Raw genomic sequence first — 20,882 nt, forward strand, 5'->3', positions numbered from 1 at the left:
TATATATATATATATATATATATATATATATATATATATATATATATATATATATATATATATATATATATATATATAGACGTATGAAAAAAAAACAATACATGAAAATAAAAGTAAAATACAGTGACATTCATAGACGCAGACGTCTGCCGGAAGCTGGATCAGGTCCCGTCTACATCTTGATTGAAGGATGACACGTTGTCTTGCCAGATGGCCTGTCTTGCCGAGTCCACCCAAGACGCACAACACCTTGAGTTCAATTCTCTATGACCGAAACAGATTCAAAATTTTCGATCAGTAATTTTCGATGTTAAACTAATCAAACATCAGAAAACTGCTTGAAGAATCAATGCTAGAGTATATATCAGCATATAAAGCACATATCAGTGCATATAGAACATGCTATGGTCACTGGCAAGTCTAATAGAGGTCACAACCCAGTAGGTGTCCTATGGTTAGGCGCATTTAGTTCTATTTATAAAAGACCATATAATACAGTTTTCTGTTAGGGATCACAAAATTTTTTGAGAATTGTAAGGTCCAGATGAGACAAGATCGAGAAGAGTCATAAAATTTTAAGGGAAAATGTGATTTAGCAGCAAAAGTTTTTACAATAAAATGAATAACGAAATAAGATAACTCTTGTGACCCTCAGTTTATCACTTTATGACCAAGTTTTACTCTGCTAAAATTAAACATTTATTTTCTATAAATCAAATCAAAGAATAAATACAAGAAAATCTACATGAATGCAAGTGAAATAAAAGTAACTAAATCAACAAATGTAATTTTTTAAATACTAACCCCTTATCTTGGCTGAAAGCATGTAAAACATTGTTCATAAGAGTCAAAATTATAGAAAAAAAAATCAATAAACCTCAATTAAAACGAAAGTGTATATGCCTTTTGTTTTTTTGCATTTTATGTTTTGGGTGTTCAATTCTTTTATTAGGTTTTTGCTATGTAAATATTTGTTTGGTCATTTATGAAAAACTAATTTTAATTTCTAATTTAGCATAAATAATAATAACATTTAATAGAAAAATAAACTTCTACTATACAGAAAACCAAATGACAACAAACAAGAACAAAACATGTAAATTATGAAAGTTTTTGTACCTCAATAGACTCGAAAACACCAAATAATTTTAAAACCAAAACAAAAATACAAGTGATAAAAATAATTTTTTTTCCTAAATGATGAGATATCTATTGCCCAATAATTCATATTTTTGTTAATAGACCAACGATAGAAATTGTTATATATATTTTTTTTCAAATTATTAGATTGACATTTACAAATAAATGCTATATGGAAGGCATAGACTTAAAATCACACCTAATAAAAATATAAATATATGTGATTATTTGTGTTTATTATTTAATGATATATTAATTGTGAAATATATATATTAGCGGAATTATTATTGGAATGTGATGCAAGAAATGGATTTCCAATATTTATTTAGGAAGTTATTAATTTTGAAACAGGTAACCAAGGATGATATAAAATTAACAGAGGCCAGTAGTATTGAAAACATTCTATTCTTACGGAATACAAAATACAATATTTACACTTTAAAAAATCAGTATAAAGTCCTGAGAATTATGTTCCTTGCCGATAGATGTTGCTTGCTGGAGGAAAGTTTTAAACTCTTGTTATTAGCTCAAGACTAACATCGAAATGTAACTTTTAAGGTATATTTTTGTTATTGGCTTTATTGCTGATTATGTTATATTGAAAGCTATGGTTAATGTTTTATTTATCACATCAACTTTGCTGCTTTTCATTGTTGCGTTTCCAGGATACGTGTTGCTATATATAAGTCAGCATTGTTACATAGGTCAGTTGATAAAATAACAAAGTTTAAAATGAAAGTTATATTTTCAACACAAACAACAACAATAGAGTAATGTTGCATGACATGATACCAAAAAAAAAAAGCGTAACAGAAGTATATGTGAACTGTTGGCGCTGCATTGCTGTTGCTGTGAGTTGAATTGTTTGAGATAAAGTTGGTCCACGTCATACATTTGAATATTATAGTTACCTCCCTTAATCTGTATGGCCAAAGAGTTTAATGTTTATTATATTTCTTTTTAACTACATAAATTACACCCAGTGGCACAATTAGACCCACATGGCAAGTATTAAAACAACAACAGAATGTTAAGACAAGAGATAATGAAAATGCAACAACTAAAAAGATATAATAACATGTTAACTCAATAATATAACATATAATAATATGTGCTACATTAATGATATAACAAATAATAACATGCTTTAAATCAATAATGTAACAAATAATAAGATGTGTTAGATGTATGATACAACAAGAATGTGTATGTTTGATCCAAGTTCTTTGAAAGACAAATGTGTAGACTAACAAAATTATACAACACAGAAGTAGTCATAGAACAACAAAGTTTTTAAAAAAATGAAAGCTATGCATCAATTATAATTCCATCAACTCTGTGAGACTTTGAAAAAACAAAACAATGCTAAAAGACCAACATTCTTAGTATAGAATAAAAAAGGTCATTATATGTAATCATTTAACTTTATGACTTAAAAAAAAGCACTATAAATAGAGAGTACTGCTGTTATTGGCCCAAATAAATTCTTATCTCATGCTTTTAGAAAAAAAAAATCCACACACACACACAATTTATCAGTAAATCTATCTGTTAGCACATAATAAAACTGTCCATAACTATGTAAATAATACAGAAACTGATTGTAAAAACCCATTACAGAGACACACAGACATTAGCTTCTGATTGCTGGGTATGGAATATCTGGGTTTGTTTCATTCATAACAGTTTATCTTCAGGCAGATCTTTGAAAAACTTTGGGTTCCAGCGGAAGTACTGGCAGCAAGGGAGATAACATGATCATGCCAAGGGAAATATGGACTTGATTTATTAGGGTGATAAAAGAAATGAATGATGTGATAGAAAGCAGCTTTCATAAAACAATGTTTAAAAATGTTAAGTAAAGGATACATAAAAATATAATACAAGAATAATCTTTTACATATAAGAATAAATTGCATTGTTTGTAAAATGATAGTATAAAGGAAAAGTGGTATTCTAATTGTTATCACAAAAGCCATAAGAAGATATGTCAACATTGTTATCCCAGTATGCAATGTACAAAGTGTCTACAGTCTACATGAACGAACTAAAGATATAAACAGTATTAGGACACCTTATTTTAAAGTAAAAGTTAAGCTTGTGATCTATGGTGCAGATTATTCAGATGTCATCTGTTTCTGTGGCCCATGTCTAACAAGGGTATCATGTGGCCAGCACAATGACCAACCACCTTTACTTTTCCTTAACTAATGTCAGGTACCCATTAGAGCCTAAATTAAAAGTTCAAGTCTTCATCATGATTCAAACCGGGGACCCTCTGGTTTGTAAGCCAAGTGCTTTACCACTCAGTCTCAGTGCCTTGGGCCAAATTATTCATTCTGTGATTTCACAGTAAAACTTAAGAACAGTTATCTCTCTTGCTGGTTATAGACCAACTATTAAATAGTATGGGATTCTAAGTAATTATTCTCATTAATGAAATAATTTCAAAAAAATTATTTTGTGTATCTTTCATCTTCCATTAAACTATCTTTCATTCAAATAAATCAACAAATTAACTTTGATTACAGATTTTAAAGCCATTTTTAAAATCTGTAGTTTAAAGACAAAAAAACTATAAGGAAAATATATGGAATAAAATACAATTAAAATAAAATACTTTTAAATGTATCACAGTTTACATGATTTAAATCCAAACTAAAGTATCTTTATATATCAAACACTAATTTGACTGAATTATAAAAATTGTGTGTAAAAACAATAAAGAATTTTAAAAGAAACTAATGTCATTACAATGTCATATCAATAAAAACAACTTGCTGGTTTATTTATAAATGTTCATAGCTAGTGGTATTAAAACACTTTTTGGATTTCTAAAGCATTTAATATTTCAGAGTTTACCAAAAGTGAAACAAAGCAAACATAATAACAAGTAAAATATAAAACAAATACTTTAAAAAAAAAAAAGCCAATATTGAGTCAAATTGCATTAAAATTTTTTGAACCAATCATGTAATTATAATATACAAAACCATAATAAGACCAACAGCAATGTATGCAAGTGAGACCTGGACACTGACTAAGACATCTGAAAATTTACTTAATACTTGGGATCGGAATATCCTTAGGAAAATCTAAGGTGCCATACAGGATGAAACAGGGTGGAGGACACGCACTAACCATGAGTTATATCAATTGTATGAAGACCCACCAATAGTGAACAAAATAAAAAAGAACAGACTATGTTGGGCAGATCACCTTGAAAGAATGTCAGATAACAGAGGAGCGAAAATCATATACAGGCAAAAAACAAAAGATAGGCGACCCAAAGGCAGACCCCAAATGCGATGGATTGATGATGTGGAGGCAGATCTGCAACAGCTTGGGGTTAGGGCATGGAGATGAAGGGCCCAGGAGAGATCTGAATGGAAGGATGTGTTGAAGCAGGACAGAGCCCTCCATGGGCTGTAGCGCCACTGGGATGGATGAATGGAATCATGTAATTAATTTTTAGTAGATCTAGACTAATCAGGGTCAGCCTTGGGCCGATTTCATTGATTGCTCAAAATTGGGCCCCGTGCCCAGCAGGGGTCCTGCAAATTACATTTAGCATATTACTATTAGTCGCTATTAGCTAAGTAGCCTACCTTTTCTGTACAACAAAAAATTTATTAATTAGGACTGACTGATTAACTAATTGGTTAATTTTTTAAAGTTGATTTATGTGCTGTCATCGGCAATGAATGATTGTGCAAAGTTTCAACTTGATCCGGGAATGGGAAGTGGGAGAAACAATGAGTATGAGATTCCACCAAGACAAGAGTGAGATGATATAAGTTTTGTAAAAATGTAACAATATGAAATAGTGATAAAGCCTTTCACTGACTGCCTTTACATTAAATAATTTACATGCATGATATTCAATAAGTTAAAAAAAAATTCTGTCTAGGAATTCAGAAAGTTAATTAGATTTTGTAAAACAAAGACATTTATCTAACAAAACAAAACTTTGAAAACAACTTGATTAAATAAAGCAAAACAAATCTTCATTTTTAAAAGTTTATAAATTACTTGTGGCAATAACATGTAGGTACTGAAAAGTACACAGTGTAATTTTATCATCTTTAAAAATGGTATACATTATATTTAAAAAAACAAATTGTAGGCTTTCAAAAGACTAAAGTAAAGTAAAATTTGAAGTTAGACTAAGTAAGATAGAGGTAGTTTTAAAACCATATCTTTCACTTTTTTTTGGAGCTCTAAACATGACAATCATCTCTTTAACAATAGCAGCTTTTACCAGGGGAGAGGGGGCTGCTAAAACAATATGGCATGAATATTAATGGGTATTAAAAACAACAATAAAAAAATAAATATATTAAAAATAATAACATTAAAGAGAACAAAAATACACACACTACAAAACAATTACCTAAAGTGAATTAATGAACATTTTTCCTGGAAGCACAGTCCAACACAAACCTCGTTTTTCTTCAAAAACTACATTAATTTTGATTTTTTTTAGCAAACTACATAAAATATCCAAAAGCATCTTTAACCTTTCGTGATATCAAACATCAGGACATGACTCAATTCAGCAGTTGTCACAGCCATAAGTTTCTTCCCGTTGTGACTAAACTCTAACTGTCTTAGCTCCATTCCGATGGACACAGAAAAAATGCACCGACCAGTCTTTGGAAGCCACACTTTGAGATAGCCACTAGTACAAGAGGAAGCCAGAAGGGAAGTGGAGCTGTTGAAACAAACCTGATTCACCTGGCAGAAATTAACAGAAACACTTTTTGCATTATTCAAAAACTAAAAAGTAGAAGTCCTCAGTAGATGAAATAAATAACAAAATAAATAGTAAAGCTAAATGTGAATGATAAAACATGAAGAAACAGATAAACAAAATAAAATATTCAAATGACTTAATGACAGAAGGAAAGAAAAGACGCAGGTAAAAGGGGGGGCATGGTGGCCGAGTGGTTAAGTGCTTGGCTTCCAAACAGAGAGGTGGTGTTCTTATCTTGGCAAATGCAGTGATTTTGAGCTGGATTTTAATGATATCCACCCAACTCTAATGGGTACCTGGCATTAGTTGAGAAAGTAGTTGGTCATTGTGCTGGCTACATGGCACTTTCATTAACTGTCGGCAATAGAAAGAGATGACCTTTACACCATCTGTCCAATAAATTCCAATGTGTGAAAGGGCTACTTTTCTTTTTGTAACAGGGCATTATATAGCCCCCACCACATACTCAAAGGCTTAACAATTTTAAGAAAAACAAAAGACCAAATCTACAAAACCACCACAAGACTAGTAGTTGTGTACGTAAGTGAGACTGGGACACTAAAATCTGCCAAATACTTTGTAAAGGAAAGTACTTAGAATGGAGCTGCCACCATTGTTCCTGGTTCAATGTCATACAAGATGAAACTGAATAGAGGACATGCACTAACCAGGATTTTACCTTTCATATGAAGACCCATCCAAAGTGACAGTAATAAAAAAAAAACATTAGGTTTCTAATAAATTATATTTTGAAGGAATTTCTAATTTTAAAATTTTCATTAGACTCAAATAGAAAAACATAAAACTGCATTTTAACATTAATTTGCAAACTGGTATATTGGAAGAATAGCTAAGATGTGAATTCAAGTTTAACAATTCGGAGATGTTTTTTGTATCCTATTATGATCTTTAAATTTAACAACAAAAATTAAAATACTTTTATAGAAAATGATTTCAGTCAATAACTTTTTAAATGCTGCTCTTAATTATTGCAACTGAAATTTTTATTTTAAAGCTTAAAATTAAGCATAAAATGTTTTCTATAATTATTTTAAAGCATGCGATAAATGTGTAAATTCTTTGAAATGTGTTTTGCTTATCAAAAACTTTTTCACAAAACAAAAATTAGCTGGACTAAATTTAGTTTCCAAAATCTTAAAAACCATTGCACTATAAGTTTGTTTCATAAATATATTAAAGATATTTAATTTTTTTTTACATATCACTATGCACATAGTTATGACATAATTATCATTTATCAATGAAAAAAAAAAGACAACTTACTGGAGATGGATGTCTGCTTGTTGGAGCCTTCATTCCCACAGGCATGCCTGACTCTCCATCGTACACAAACACATAACCATCTTGAGAGCCTACAGCAACATATCGCCTATCTGTTGACATGGTAATGATGTCATTGCTGCCGACACAGTCTTGGCCAAGCCAATCTGGGCGGTACATTTTTGTCTTTCTTGGAGACTTGCACATCATTTGATCGCAGTTGCCTGTTGGGATATCCCAGAAAACAACCCAACGTCTGGAAGAGACCATCATTAAGTTACCTTTGTATGGCTCTACAGCGATGCCCAGCTGTGGAACTTTGGTAAGTTGGTGATAAACATGAAGTTGGACTCCTGAACCTTGATTCAAATCAACAGCAGAGAACCTGAAAGGATGTTTCTGTTCTGGGAGTTTGGTCCCTTTATTCCACATAGCTGAGATTGCCTTGAAGTCCTCTGGTGTTACTTCCCATTTGAAAACTGCGTAACGTTCCGAAACAGACAAAAACATTTTTGCACTCAGGTAGTTAAAATTAATGTTGACATGGAATTTTTTCAAGTAAATGTTACTTTTGATATCATATATAAACAAGGTTTGCTTACTCCCTTTAGTCAAAAACAAAAGCCTGTTATTTTCCTTGGTAATAGTGAAGCAGGTGACATTATCAGGGTAATTACAATTTATATGAACTCCATCCTGCTTAAAAGAAATTAATCTTTTCATTTCACTGTCATAGGCAACAAATTTGCTTTCTGCTACGCTAACCATTCTAGTTGGCTTCAAGTGTAATTTGAACTCACGTATAAATGAGCAGTCTTGCAGAGACCAAACTCGACCAATTTCATGTGTACCTGCTGTTAGAAGAATTTGTCCATCACTGGACATGACAAAACATGTCACATCATCCTGATGTGATAAGATTTTACTGGAAGTGGAAGATTTACTTTTTTCATTCTCTGAAATAGCTGCAAAGAAATCTTTCATGTTCCAGATCTTGACTTTACTTTCTAGAGTAGCAATTAACATTTGACCTTGAAGGATGCCAACATAGTTTATTTGACCTAGGATACCTTCATGTGAAATTATAACATCAAACTTATGATTCAATAGAATAATTGAGTTGTTGGTATCAGCTATCAGAAGCTTCTCATCATCCCAAGCAACATCGAAGGAAACAATTCCAGTCTCATGAAGGAATGTTTTAACATAGTGCCTGCTGTCCAGATTTAAGACCTTAATTTCTGTACCACCAATGAGAATGTAAATTTCCTGGTCTATTCTCGACACCTTCATCATCTGAATAACTTTAGAAACTTGTAAGGGTTCTGAAAGATCTTCATGCTTCATTTTGTTGACATAAATGGAATGCTCCTTTTCAAAGTTGCTGTAAGATATGTGGAATTCATCTTCAAGTGTCAAGTGGGAGCATTTCGGTTCAATTCTTGCAGATGTTTTTATACGACGTATTATTTCTTTCTTCACCACATCCCAATATGTTATTTCTCTATCATCGCTGGTTACTATGACAACAAGAGGTGGTCCGCTACTACAATGGATGTTAGTGACTTTGGTTTTGACAGGTTGTTGAAGCAAACAGATTGGTTTCATGTCTTGAGCCTCAACTACAACAAGTCCATCTCCTAAACAAATAGCCAAAAACTTTGAATCCATTGATCCAGATATCAAACAAGAATGAGTTGATAATTTGTTTCCATGAGATCCAGGAAAGATCTCAACAAGCAGAAATTTGTTACATTTCCCAGTTTCAATGTTCAATTTGATAATGGCCAGCTCAGCTACTGAAAAATAAACCAAAACTTTGCCATCTGCCATCATGTATGGCTCAGAGCTAATGTTTTCACAGAAGTGCTTGCTCAATTCAGCTGTTTTCATATCAATGCATGCCAAGGTTGCTGAATGGTCTGCTAAATAGTTCTTCTGTTCTGTATTGATGGAAGGCCAGCTACTAGCAAATAAAACGAGCTCATTTCTGGTGCCTAAAAAATGACTAAAGCCAACATAAGTTTTCTCTGGTTCTCCACACCTGGGAACTAGACAAGCAAAGGATGGCATTAATACAGTCTTGTTCAAACTCCATAGATACTGCCTAGCTTTTGTTTTGAGGAGCAAAATATTGTTATGTTCAGTTTCATCTGGAATATGTGCAAGTATGTTGAAGGCAGCTACAACAGGATCCTTGAGAGAACTGCTACAAGTGACAATAAACTTCATTATAACATCCACCTCCTCATCCTGGACAATGCTCTGATAATCTTCTAATTCTCTCAATAGTTTCTCAATGCCTACAGATGTGACTTTGGCCCTTAGGAACATCAAGTTGCAGTAAGTAGTTTGTTTGACAAAATCCTGATCTTGGATGCTCTGGCAGTGCTTTAGATGGTAGGAGAGACACTCCAGTTTTCTGTTGTTTCCGATGCTTGTCACCTGGGGTGTTGTATTTCTGTCTGCATTTGGAATGTAAAGGTTATTCCTATCCATCAACACTATATCTCTCTTCACCCCATCTTCGGCTGCAAACAACTCAAATAAAACTTGATGCAACTTTTGACCTGTGATGCTATTAGCATATCGCTCAGTTGCCACTTCTCTAAACTGTCGGTGGTACCAGAACAGAGTAGTCTGCCCTTGTGACTGACGCTCTACAAGATAGTCTTTAATATCATACCGAAGTCTGGCCCACATAACTGGTGGTATTCGAACTAGACCAGGCACTGGAGGATCATGGAACCTATAAACTTCATTCAGGACATCATCCATGCATGAGAGACCATCTTCCAACTCAATTTCACTCAGTCCATTATATCCTACAGTCAGAAGTCCTAATGCCCCTTGAACAAATTTTGAGCCAAATTTAATTTCAAGTTGTTGAAAAAGGTTATTAATAGCAACTCTGACAGAATCTGGCAAGGTAAGTTTCAATAATGGCGTATAGGAACACCAGTGTACTGCATGGTCCATTAACAGCTTTAAAAACAGAGGGCTAGGTGACTTTTTAAATGTCTCTAGAAGAAACTCTATTTGATAGTCATTCACTTGTCTCTTCTTAAAAGTCAGGTATCTTGCTACTATTTCTCTACTTGTCACATCTGGCAAGAGAGGAACTTCAACAAAATTTTTTTCCAGACTAACTAGATTCCTGAGATTGGTCAATATTTCATGATGGTCAGGCAAAGTTGAGATGACCAGCTTGAAATTCGATGGAAGATTTACTGGCAGCCACCATGCAGTGTAAGCATCATGCTTGCTATCTAACTGATCCAATGAGTCCAGAAAAATGATTATTGGCATCTTGAGTATGGATCCAATGGTACGAAAAAATCGTGGCAAATACATGGCCAATGCCTTCATAGTTCTGTAGCTCTGTGGTTCCATGATGCTGTCAGTGATATCTGCCAGCTGGCCACACAAACTGAACAGAACGTTGTATATATCTGTACTTAATGGAGTTGTCCCAAGAAACTGAATGATGCTAACATGGTCTTCCTTGATCCACAGTCTCAAGCTGTTCTTGGCCATCGCCATGACAGATGTTTTCCCAGCACCAGATTGAGCATGAATGACAAAAGGCTTACGATTGGCAGGATCTAAAATGTATTCTTTAATCTTGTTAAGTGTTTCATTCTGACCACAAAAAGTCTCGGTTTTTGTTTGACAAAAGTGGGCATGATGGAGAACTTCTTCAAAGGAAGAGTAATATTCTCCCTGCCTGATCAGTGACTCCTTGGCTGAAGCATCCGCTTGTATCATTGCCTTGACTTTGGTAACAAAGTCAGAACAAAACTGGTCTATGTACTCTTTGTGTGCTGGGAACAGTTCAGGGTTGATTCCCCCTGACTGCCAGGGAACATTATATGAAGTCACATTTGATTCATTTAGATTAGAGACGAGATCATGTTTAAAAGATTTCAACAAATTTTCTGCATTTATATCTGTATCAGGCTGAGAAGAAAAAATACAAATAATGGAAAGTCAGCGGAACCAAAATAAAATCAAAGTTTTATAGGAAGAATTCTAGTTTATAATTTTTATATATTTGTTATTCAACCCATGACATGAACATATCTAAAGTAAGTTGACTCAACAATATTAACTATCATTCAATTATCAATAACTCATTTGAACATAAAATTTGTTGCTTTGAAAAACAAATCCCTACCTTGTCTGATTCATTAATCAGATCTTTGTAACGGCTTGCATTCTGGTCTTTATACATGTCAGATGTAAAGTTATCCAGCTCTCTAAGGAATACCAGGCCATGTTTACTGGGGTCCAAGGCAGTGACAATACCAGCTCTGGCTTCATGCTCTGTTACTGTTGGAAAGATATGAAGAGTCTATGTGCTTTGTATTTTACTTTAATTATTTTGTGAATAGTTGAATCTTTTTTTAGGTTCAGTAACAAAAGTTATAAAGACTGAATACTGGGGAGACGTCCTAGACTGCACCATGTGGAGAGAGAGGTTCTAAAGAAAGCTATGGGCAGTGTCACAGCCTCATTTGACATTGAGAGTTATTTGTTCTTCTTGAGTTAAAAAGGTGATAGCATAAGAAACAACTCTGAGTAGAAAGAGGTTAATTGCTATCAGCACTTGGGGCAGTACATATGTAGTTGCCATTTGTTGCCCACTGTGATGCAGACGTGATTTAGTATTATAATTGTACATGATGTGAGACACACATATTCTAGAGGACTTTCCATTTTCTACCCCCTGTGATGCGGATGTAATGATACTTTGTCATATTGGATTGTGTTTATTCAACTTGGACGTCATTACTTATCTAACCAGTGATCTGTAGCTGGACGCTTGAAGATGATGTAGTATTTTATCATGTACTATTTTCAATAAATAAACTTTATTTTGTCTGCTGAGATCAGACTCAAGTCTGTGTGTAATAGTTATGTTTCTCATGTACTAAATGTGTAGCGCAACTTAATAGGCATAACTCAAGAACACATGAACCCAGCAGTGAGACAACAGCACATAAACATTGTGATGTTTTAACAGTGAAAAAACATTGACCTCAGTTCTGGAAGAAAAGCAAGTCAAACAAAAAGTGGTTGGTTGTCTACCCCGAAAGAGAATGACACCTTTTCCTCATTATAAGTGGATGGGAATGTTTTTCCAGAATATGGATCTAAATGTCAGCGAGATGAACCAAAGTTGTTCTACAAGTGAAGGAAGCAAACAACAACAGATTCTTGGGTCATGAAATAAAATAGGAAATTATTAGTACATTTGCAATGAGAAATAATCAAAGTCTTGACTAACAGTATAAAAAGGATACTGTAAATTACATGAGATCTTTGTTATTATCCACAGACAGAAGGTAAAGGAGGAAGCCACATCAAGTATGTACAGACATTGGCAAGAGTCACAATTAGCCTTATTGTGTTTGCACATTAATTTATGATACACTATCACAAGAAACTAAATTAGAAAACTTTCATTCAGAAATCACATTTATGCTCTACTTTGACATGAACTTGTTTACATAATAACTTGATTTCATTAAAAAAAATAAAATTTACCAGACAGAAAGACAGACAGAATGAGTTGATACATGCTTTGTAGAAAAAAACAACAATTTACCAGACATTAGATAAAAATGTTTTCTGTCCTGTGAAATTGTTTGTTTGTTACAAGCAGAAATGGCAGTTTTGTAAAGTGTAGCTAACATAGTCTTTTCTATTCTGTTCCACTCTTCTATTTGAGCTTTCTTCTGACTCTCAAACTGAGAGGAGTTGTCTAAAAAGTAAGGCAGCTGCGAAGTAATTGGCTAAATCAAAAGAAAGAAAATTTTATAGTCTTTTAAATGTGCATCAGAAAATAGGATTGAGTTTTGTTTATACAACTACTTTTAAACACAAAGCTAAAAAGCAATGAAAATGCAATGAAACATTGAATTAGCTACTATAATTTACTTAATATCAATAGCTAAATTCTGCTGCATTAAGTTCTAATTGCAAACTCACTTGCAGATAATAGGCTGGTGGTATTGAATTATCATCTTTAAAATACCATTGATCAATCAGATTAAAGTCAGTTAATCCTAGTTCCTTAGCCTCTGACTTGAGAATGGTATATTCCTCTAGGGAAATTTTATAAGGCAGGGGGCAGAATCCATAACGATTTCCAATGATTGCCTTTGAATGAGATTAAAAAAAAATGCATTTAGTAAGATGTGTCTCCCTATGAATTCTTGGGCTGTTTGAATGTTTGAATCATGTGGACAAAATATTTGGATAGTGATTATAAAGCCTTGTATACAAATTTTACATGTAAACATTGCTGTGTTTTTTTTTTATTGTAAAAAGTTCATCTGAAATATCTACGCTACATAATAGTGAACTATTGGCCAATTTGTTTCAGACTCTGTACATGTCACACTTTTGATACATTTGATGACTAAATGAGTACTAGACAAATTTTCTTTATAGACAGAAACTGATTGACAAATTATGTGACATAAGATTCTATAATACAAAATCAGTAGACATTGTCATTAAGAGGGCAAAGCTTGCAACGCACAGAAAAAATGGTGTCACAGTCAAATTATGTACATGTTTAAAAAAAAGAAATCGGTCAACTGATAAGTGGTACAATTATTGGTAACATCTTAGCTTTGTAGTTTGACTCACAATACAATTTGGTCCAACTGAAACTTTTTGGCAATTCTTCAGCTCCAGCAAACATATTTCAGTCGTCAAATGGCTATTTGTAGCTTCAGCAGTCACACCCCACCTCAGATCAACAACCTGTTTACAACCGAAGAAGTAGTTTCTTTACATAGAACCACATTGTATGATACCAACAATACTGTAAAGTAGTTTAAGTTTAAAAACTTGTTATTCCCATTGCTATTGGGGTAGTTAAAATCAGTATAAAAATTAATTAATGTAAGAAAAAGCAATGAACTTAAGATATAATTTTGTTTTCCCAGAAGTAAATTTAGTAAATGTAGATCTAGGGCTTACTGCTGTATGACATTTTTTCTAACATGTAGGGTTAGGGTTAGGGGTACTAGTAGGATTATTTAAGAGTTAAAATGTAAAAAAAAGTCTTGATGTTTACTTGAGGAATGTTAAGAAAATAACTCCTAGCCATAATTTTTAAGCCTTAGAAAGCAAATAATCCTTTCACTATTTGTTTCAGTATACATTTGACATTATATCTAGCATTCTACTGGTCATGTGGTATGCGCTCTAGACTGTTGTCTCCATGGTCCCTGGTTCAAACTTTGCCTGCCACCATACCCCACTGTCCTGCAGAAAACTTGGGCTAGGATGTAATAATCTTCAATTTTGAAGGAACATCTGAAATGTAAAACAAAAATCTGACAGCACAAATTAAGTACAAAATGTCATGAAAAAAAAAGAATGTGTACTTGGAAGCCTAGGTCCATCTCTGTGCAGAAATCTCTAAGTTTGGGATACGCTAGCTTGGCTAGTGCATTTCTTTCTGCTCTCATATCAGAGAAGGTAGAACTGAGAAATATGCGAACAGTGGAGCGAGGAAGGGGAAGCAAATCTGTAAAGTCACCTTCTAAAATATGATCAAATTTTTGTTCCACTTCTTTATCATAAGTTGTCTGCCTTGAGTTGACTTACATGCGAAAAATATACAAAAGTTATTTAAAACACACACAATACTTTTGTATAAATAAAACGTGTATAAATTATGAGAATGTATCACATCTTAAATTAATTTTATAATGGTAATATTGTAATGAATAAAATAGCATTACCAGCTGTTGGTTTCGCAGTAACACTTGGTGACTGAGACTGTGTTTTCTTATTCGGAGCCCTAAACAAAAATAATTCTTTAATTACATGACTTGACCAAATATTTCTAATTTGAAAAATAAAACAAAAAACTTTAACTAAGGTATTGACTTCAATTGATGAATAAATATATGCATCCTTGCCATAAATTGTTAAATCTTTTTTCCCCTGTCTGGATATTTACAAGAAAAAAAAAATCAAATCTTGCTCTTTATATTAAATCATACAGTTCCTACATTACCTTGGTTTTGGACCATTATTTAATGACTTGATTGAAGACTCGGTGGGTTTGATCTGTTAATAAAACTTAGTTACTTTATAACCTGCAACTTTTAATTCTGTCTACAGAAAAGAAAACCAACATTGATCTATTAAGGTGTGATTGTAAATCTCATTTCTACATACCTTTGCTTTATCAGTTACATCAGCACTAACAGGAATTTTTAATGTTGAAATATGCTTTTTTAGAACAGCTGAAACAAATTTCATTGAAAAGACAATAAATGATTCATAGCTCACAATTACAGTTCTCACACCATTTAGAATAAAATTAAAAAATGTAAGCATAATGAGTTAGGCAATATTTTCTAACTGGAAGCCCAAACAAATTAGGTCATTTAGGAAAATTATAATACTTAGCCAAAAAATTAATATTTTTCTTACGTCTATTTGGTAGTTTGGTAGCCATATCAGTTGTGAATCAGAAACACATTTCCAGTTCTATCAACCTATTGAAAGAACTTCTCTGTTGAAGCAAGAGGAAGGTCATAACAAGCAAGATATAAAATCTTTTTTAAGAAATACAAAGCTTATCTAAGAGGAAGAAATCCACACTTACAACTATATCTCAATAATTTAGTAGCTATTTTTTAAATATCAAATGAAATAATTAATTACCAATAATTAATTGACTATAATTGGTTAATTTTCACTTACTGATTTTCAAACTTTTTAGTTAACATTTTAAATTTTGTTATGATTATGATATCAAATAGACCGGGTACCTGGTTGTTAGGTATGTGCTTCAGAGTGTAGTGCTGATGGTCATGATTCAAAACCAGCCTATTGCCATTCCCTGCCATTCTGAAGGTTAAGGTTAAGATTTAATAATCTTTATTTCCGAAGGAAAGCATGAAATATGATAAGCAAACATTTTCCCATTTCATTCTTACATTATGTTTACATCTTTTTAGGATGTATTTCTTCTGGGAAAAAAGGAATATATTAAAAAACTTGACAAATAAATAAAGCTCTATTCTATTTTACCTTTTTATAATTGATTAAATTATTAAGCAATTCTGTAAAATGAATTGAAAAACAATACGGTGGCTGCCTAGAAGAGCGGTATGCACACTGGACTGTTGTTCAGAATTTTTGATGGTCCCATGTTTATACTCTTTCTACTGCCATCCCTCGTCGTTCTGCCAGAGGTTTGGACTAGGAAGTAAATTATCTTCAACTCTGAAGGAACATCTGAAACATGTAAAACATTTTATAAACAAACAAATATTTTACAATAATAAAAATCTATTTCTCTTTACCTGAACAAATTAAGAACATTTTAAAAAATATTTAGCTTCATTCTATTTTAAAGCCACAAATAAAGTCATAGTTTTGAGATTCTGTAAGAAATAGTTTAGAATTTTGGTACCGGTAGTTAATTCCCTACTAGAATTTCACCTACCGCATGTTATCTTAACTGAGCTAATGATTACAATCTGGATCAGGATCTAGATCTTCAAACAAAATTTAAGTAAAGCTGCAGTCCAATATCAAATCCAGATAGAAAAAAAAAATATGTTGGATATAAAATAATCATGAAAAAAATCCTAAAACTTTGAGTGGGGGTAAATATAAGGATGATACTGCACATACTAGTAGGCCTACTAGTTACTAGTACAAGTCATAACAGTTAGTACAAAGTAACAAGTCTAGAGATTCAATATAATCTAGATCTAGTACTAAACAATTGAACTAATTGGTAGGTCCTCCTTCGTGGTCAGAGATGAGCACATTTCTCATTTCCTATGAAAATGAAGATGACTGTAAAGTTTAATCCTCGCTTTGAAAGGTTGGCCGCATATATGGCATGGGTAGGTCTGCTAAGTTGCAGATTGGCCTGCTTCTCACATCTTTTTGTTGGTTCGGCGCTCTTGCTCCTTGCTTTGTATCTCATGACTCCGTCACTCAAGGCTTCACTGCATGAGAAGGGATTGAGAGCTAATTAAAGGCTTCTCAGCCGTGAATGTCAATATCACACTCCTTGAAGGAGCTAATAACTCTTTCTTTCCGTAATTATTTTCCCCGTTTCGATGGAATTTTTCCTTTTGTTCATTTGTATTTCACTACCCCGTTCTTATCAAGCTTCAATAACGTTTTCGTTTGTTATCAGAAAATTTGGTAAAGAATTAAAAGGAAATGCATACTTTTTCTAAAAATATAAAATAACGTAAAGGTTATGAAATGGAACATAAAATTTAATGATGTCTAATCAATGTCAATTAGGAGAGAAAGAGTTGAGGGTATCTTTATAGCACTTGTATGGATCCTTTGGAGCACTTTGCCGCACTCAGCTCCCCGTACAGAAGTTGTTTGGGAAGGAAATTGTTTGGCAGAATTTAAGTATCTGTATGGTATATGGTCAGACCAATGCACCTAATGAATTTTCCTTGGACAGCGGGTAGTTTCTTTTGTTCCCACATTATGTGGTAGATAATTGAACTAGTACAACTTCTATTATTATTAGAGTTACATTCTAGATCTAGATCAGTAATTCTGCAGGAGTTCAAGGGGCAGCCATCTTTGTTATTGTTTAGACTGTAATCTTATTGTATCTTGGGTTTTCTCTCCGATTTGGGTTTTTGTTTATTTTTATTTTTGAAGCTAAAAAATATGCTAGATCTAGCTATACCGGTATCATCTAGTCCTAATAAGTCTATTAATTAGACTCATAATCTAACTGCTAGAACTAGACTAATTACTATATTAATATGACAAGGTTCTTAAAGGCAATAAAGGTCAATTAATTTTTGGTAATAAACTGTGCTGATATTTATTGTAGGCCTAGTTAAATTTAGATTCTCTATATCAGAATAATTCAGAATAGATATAGATAATATTTAACAATTAAAAAGAAGACAGTGTCACAGAACAATAAGAAACCTATTGTATAGACACCAAGTCAAAATTAAAAGAAAAAATAGCATTGCTTTGAAAACACAGAAGTAATGTTAATTCTTGGTATTTTTTAACACTATCTTGGGATTTCTTCGGAACATAAACAATAACAAAATAGTAACAAAGATGGATGCCCCTTGAACTCCTGCAGAATTACCTCTAGATCTAGTAGTATAATTTATATAATAGATAATGAGTAAGATAAGTTATCATAAGATAATTTTTATTGGTCCAATCAAATGGAAATTCTGTTTGACTACAATTAATTGACCACCTCAGTGTAACTACTGTAACAATATAGATGCGAATACGAACAACATTTACACACAAAAGACATACACACTAACAGCCAGAGCTTTATCATTATGAATTAGACTTCTGTGCTATGTACTACAGCTGCTTGATGACGACAGTAATTCTTAACTCTAACACTCTATCTTTAATCTTATCGTCTTATAATACTTATAATATATATTATAATATTACACTATTACAGATGTTACTCAAAAAAGAGTTGATTATGACTTTAGTCTTTATGTTCTATGACAGGTCAATCTAGATTTTCTAGTCTAGAGACAGTAGAGTAAGAGTCTAGAGTAAAATAAGAATCTACACTCTAGACCTAGATGGCAGATCTAGTCAATAGTCATGCTCTGTTAAATGATTGGTTATGACTTAATTTAAGACTTAAACTGTAAAACTCTGCCAAGTCTTCAAACGACCAAAGTAAAGTAGGCAAAGTCATTGGTCATGATTGGTTTTCCTGGCTTATTCAGCCTAATTCAGGCAACCCATTCCCATATGGCATATCTAGTAGCACTATGGAAGGAGGAGATTTTGTACACATTTGTTCTAGCATATGGAACAAGCCAACAAGGAATGTGCCAATCATTTCTATGTTGATTAATCTATAAACTAAAGTCTATTCGTCCTCGATGACTGACATTTCCGCCATCGTCATGTTTACCTCGACGACAGCTTGTTTAGTTTTTTTGAAATCAGGGGACCTCACTCACAATAATCTATTCAATTGTGAAACAGGTAACGGTTATAGACCGTGTTTTTTTCTCTCCAACGAAATAGATTTGACCAAACTTCTAACATTGTAGTTACACTCCCCTGAATGCCAAGTAGCCTAATTCAGGGGTGGGCAAAGTACGACCCACGGGCCACATGCGGCCAGCCGAAGTATTTTATGCGGCCCGCGGACACCCAAAGAAATCAGGTGTGCCCACATATTACACATATAAAAATGCAAATATACTAAAAATAAATAATTGTAAATATCTATAGAAATTATTGAAACAATAATAAATCTGTGCGATTATAAATATTTTCACTAATTGTTTGTGTTTAGTGCAGCTTCATGCTTTAAGCCTTCTCCATACGCCTGGATCCTATCACGTGTCTGAGGCAGTTGGGAGACAGAAGGGAGGGGGGGGGGTACACGTGTGACATATTACCGTGATCGCTTTTTTAAATGCATTATTAAAAAAAACAGCAGAAAACAAAAAATTGAACGACCTGGATTCGGACTACAGCCGCCAGAAAAATGCTTATGAATAAAGAGGGTTTTATAATCTAGTTACGTATTGTTAGTTTCAAACTTTAATGCAATATTTAAAGGGGACTAATTCAGCCTATACCACCACATCAGTCAAGTACAATGTATTTCCCCTGTTCAGGATACTAAACAAAACAGTAAATTACCAAAAGATGATTAACAAATCGGTTTTTTTTTTTAAATTTATTCTTGTTTTCTCAGGTAAAAGAAACACGTGTGCAAAATTTGAGCTTGATCCGAGATAGGCTGCGGGAGAAATAACGTGTACAAACGTTTTACCAGACAGACAGAATGAGTTAATATAAGCTTTGTAATAAAATTTCTGACTCATTTTAGTACATTTTGTACACCTGTTAGTTAGAGGGTCCTTATTCAGTATGTCAAACACTCAGCAGAGCTGAACAACATAGAACTCTTCTTTACCATGACTCTGTTCAATAGCCTGCAGGTTAGCCTCGTTATATGGACTAGAGAAAGTAAAGCCTTTTGCAATGCAATATAGCAGTCCTTCTTTCAAAGCTTTAAATACTATATTTTATCAGCCCCCGAATGGGGGATAGCCTCTATTAGTTTTGTGTGGTCTGTCCGTCCGTCCGTCCCGTATAGATCTCATAAAGTAGAAAATATATTGAAAATCCGATATCATGATATTTTAGATCTTTTAAATTCTGATGGAACGTTTCTAAAAGCGAAATTTAAAAAAAAAAAAAACCACTATGCAAGAATTTTGACATAAAATATACCATTTTTACAACCATTCACTATTAATAATTAAAAACACGGGGGAGTGGGGTATTTAGTAAGAAGTACGTATTTAGCATATTTTTAGCACATTTATTCGAACGGTATTATATTTTTGTCAAAAAAAAATGTTTAAAAAAAATTTGTATTACTAAATTTTGTATTTTTGTCATTTTACTTATATTTAAATAATTTTTTTTTCAAGAGAAAAAATCTATTTAGTATGTATATAAGTTGAATATATTTTAAAACAACAATAAGTAATTAGTGTTTCATATTATACTCGTGAAGTACAAGGATACACACTTTGATACAGATAAATAGCTAACAATATCTTCATAACTATTAATTCATTCAACGCATATGACTATTAACGATGTAATAATAATAACAAAAATAAATCTCCGTATCCTGTGGTAT

The 20,882-nt window shown here is 32.9% G+C and overlaps 1 protein-coding gene across 2 annotated transcripts; it reads right to left on the reverse strand.

Moving 5' to 3' along the window:
• Positions 1-636: 636 nt before the first annotated feature.
• Positions 637-19,121, reverse strand: LOC106050506 (uncharacterized). Of its 2 annotated transcripts, XM_056020718.1 has the most exons (14): positions 18,497-19,121; positions 16,247-16,453; positions 15,985-16,063; positions 15,644-15,725; positions 15,386-15,453; positions 15,222-15,274; positions 14,944-15,002; positions 14,584-14,801; positions 13,838-13,954; positions 13,172-13,342; positions 12,789-12,975; positions 11,355-11,509; positions 7,181-11,137; positions 637-5,877 (listed from the first exon to the last, which is right to left on the reverse strand). In XM_056020718.1, the coding sequence occupies exons 4-14, from the start codon at positions 15,666-15,668 to the stop codon at positions 5,656-5,658; spliced, it is 5,232 nt and encodes a 1,743-aa protein (XP_055876693.1). In that variant the 5' UTR covers positions 15,669-15,725; positions 15,985-16,063; positions 16,247-16,453; positions 18,497-19,121; the 3' UTR covers positions 637-5,655. The 2 variants fall into 2 exon arrangements, with proteins under 2 accessions (XP_055876693.1, XP_055876692.1); XM_056020717.1 differs by lacking the exon at positions 15,985-16,063.
• Positions 19,122-20,882: the final 1,761 nt, after the last annotated feature.

This window comes from Biomphalaria glabrata, chromosome 2 (genome assembly GCF_947242115.1).
Source record: "Biomphalaria glabrata chromosome 2, xgBioGlab47.1, whole genome shotgun sequence".
Lineage (NCBI taxonomy): Eukaryota > Metazoa > Mollusca > Gastropoda > Planorbidae > Biomphalaria > Biomphalaria glabrata.

Excerpts from the sequence above, each read along its gene's own strand:
- LOC106050506 (XM_056020717.1), bottom strand. The coding sequence starts at position 15,668 with ATGGCTACCAAACTACCAAATAGAC. Across the intron at positions 15,454-15,643 it reads TACCAAACTACCAAATAGAC|CTGTTCTAAAAAAGCATATT; the intron begins GTAAGAAAAATA and ends AATTTGTTTCAG. Across the intron at positions 13,955-14,583 it reads AGATGGACCTAGGCTTCCAA|GTTGTTGATCTGAGGTGGGG; the intron begins GTACACATTCTT and ends GGTTGTAAACAG.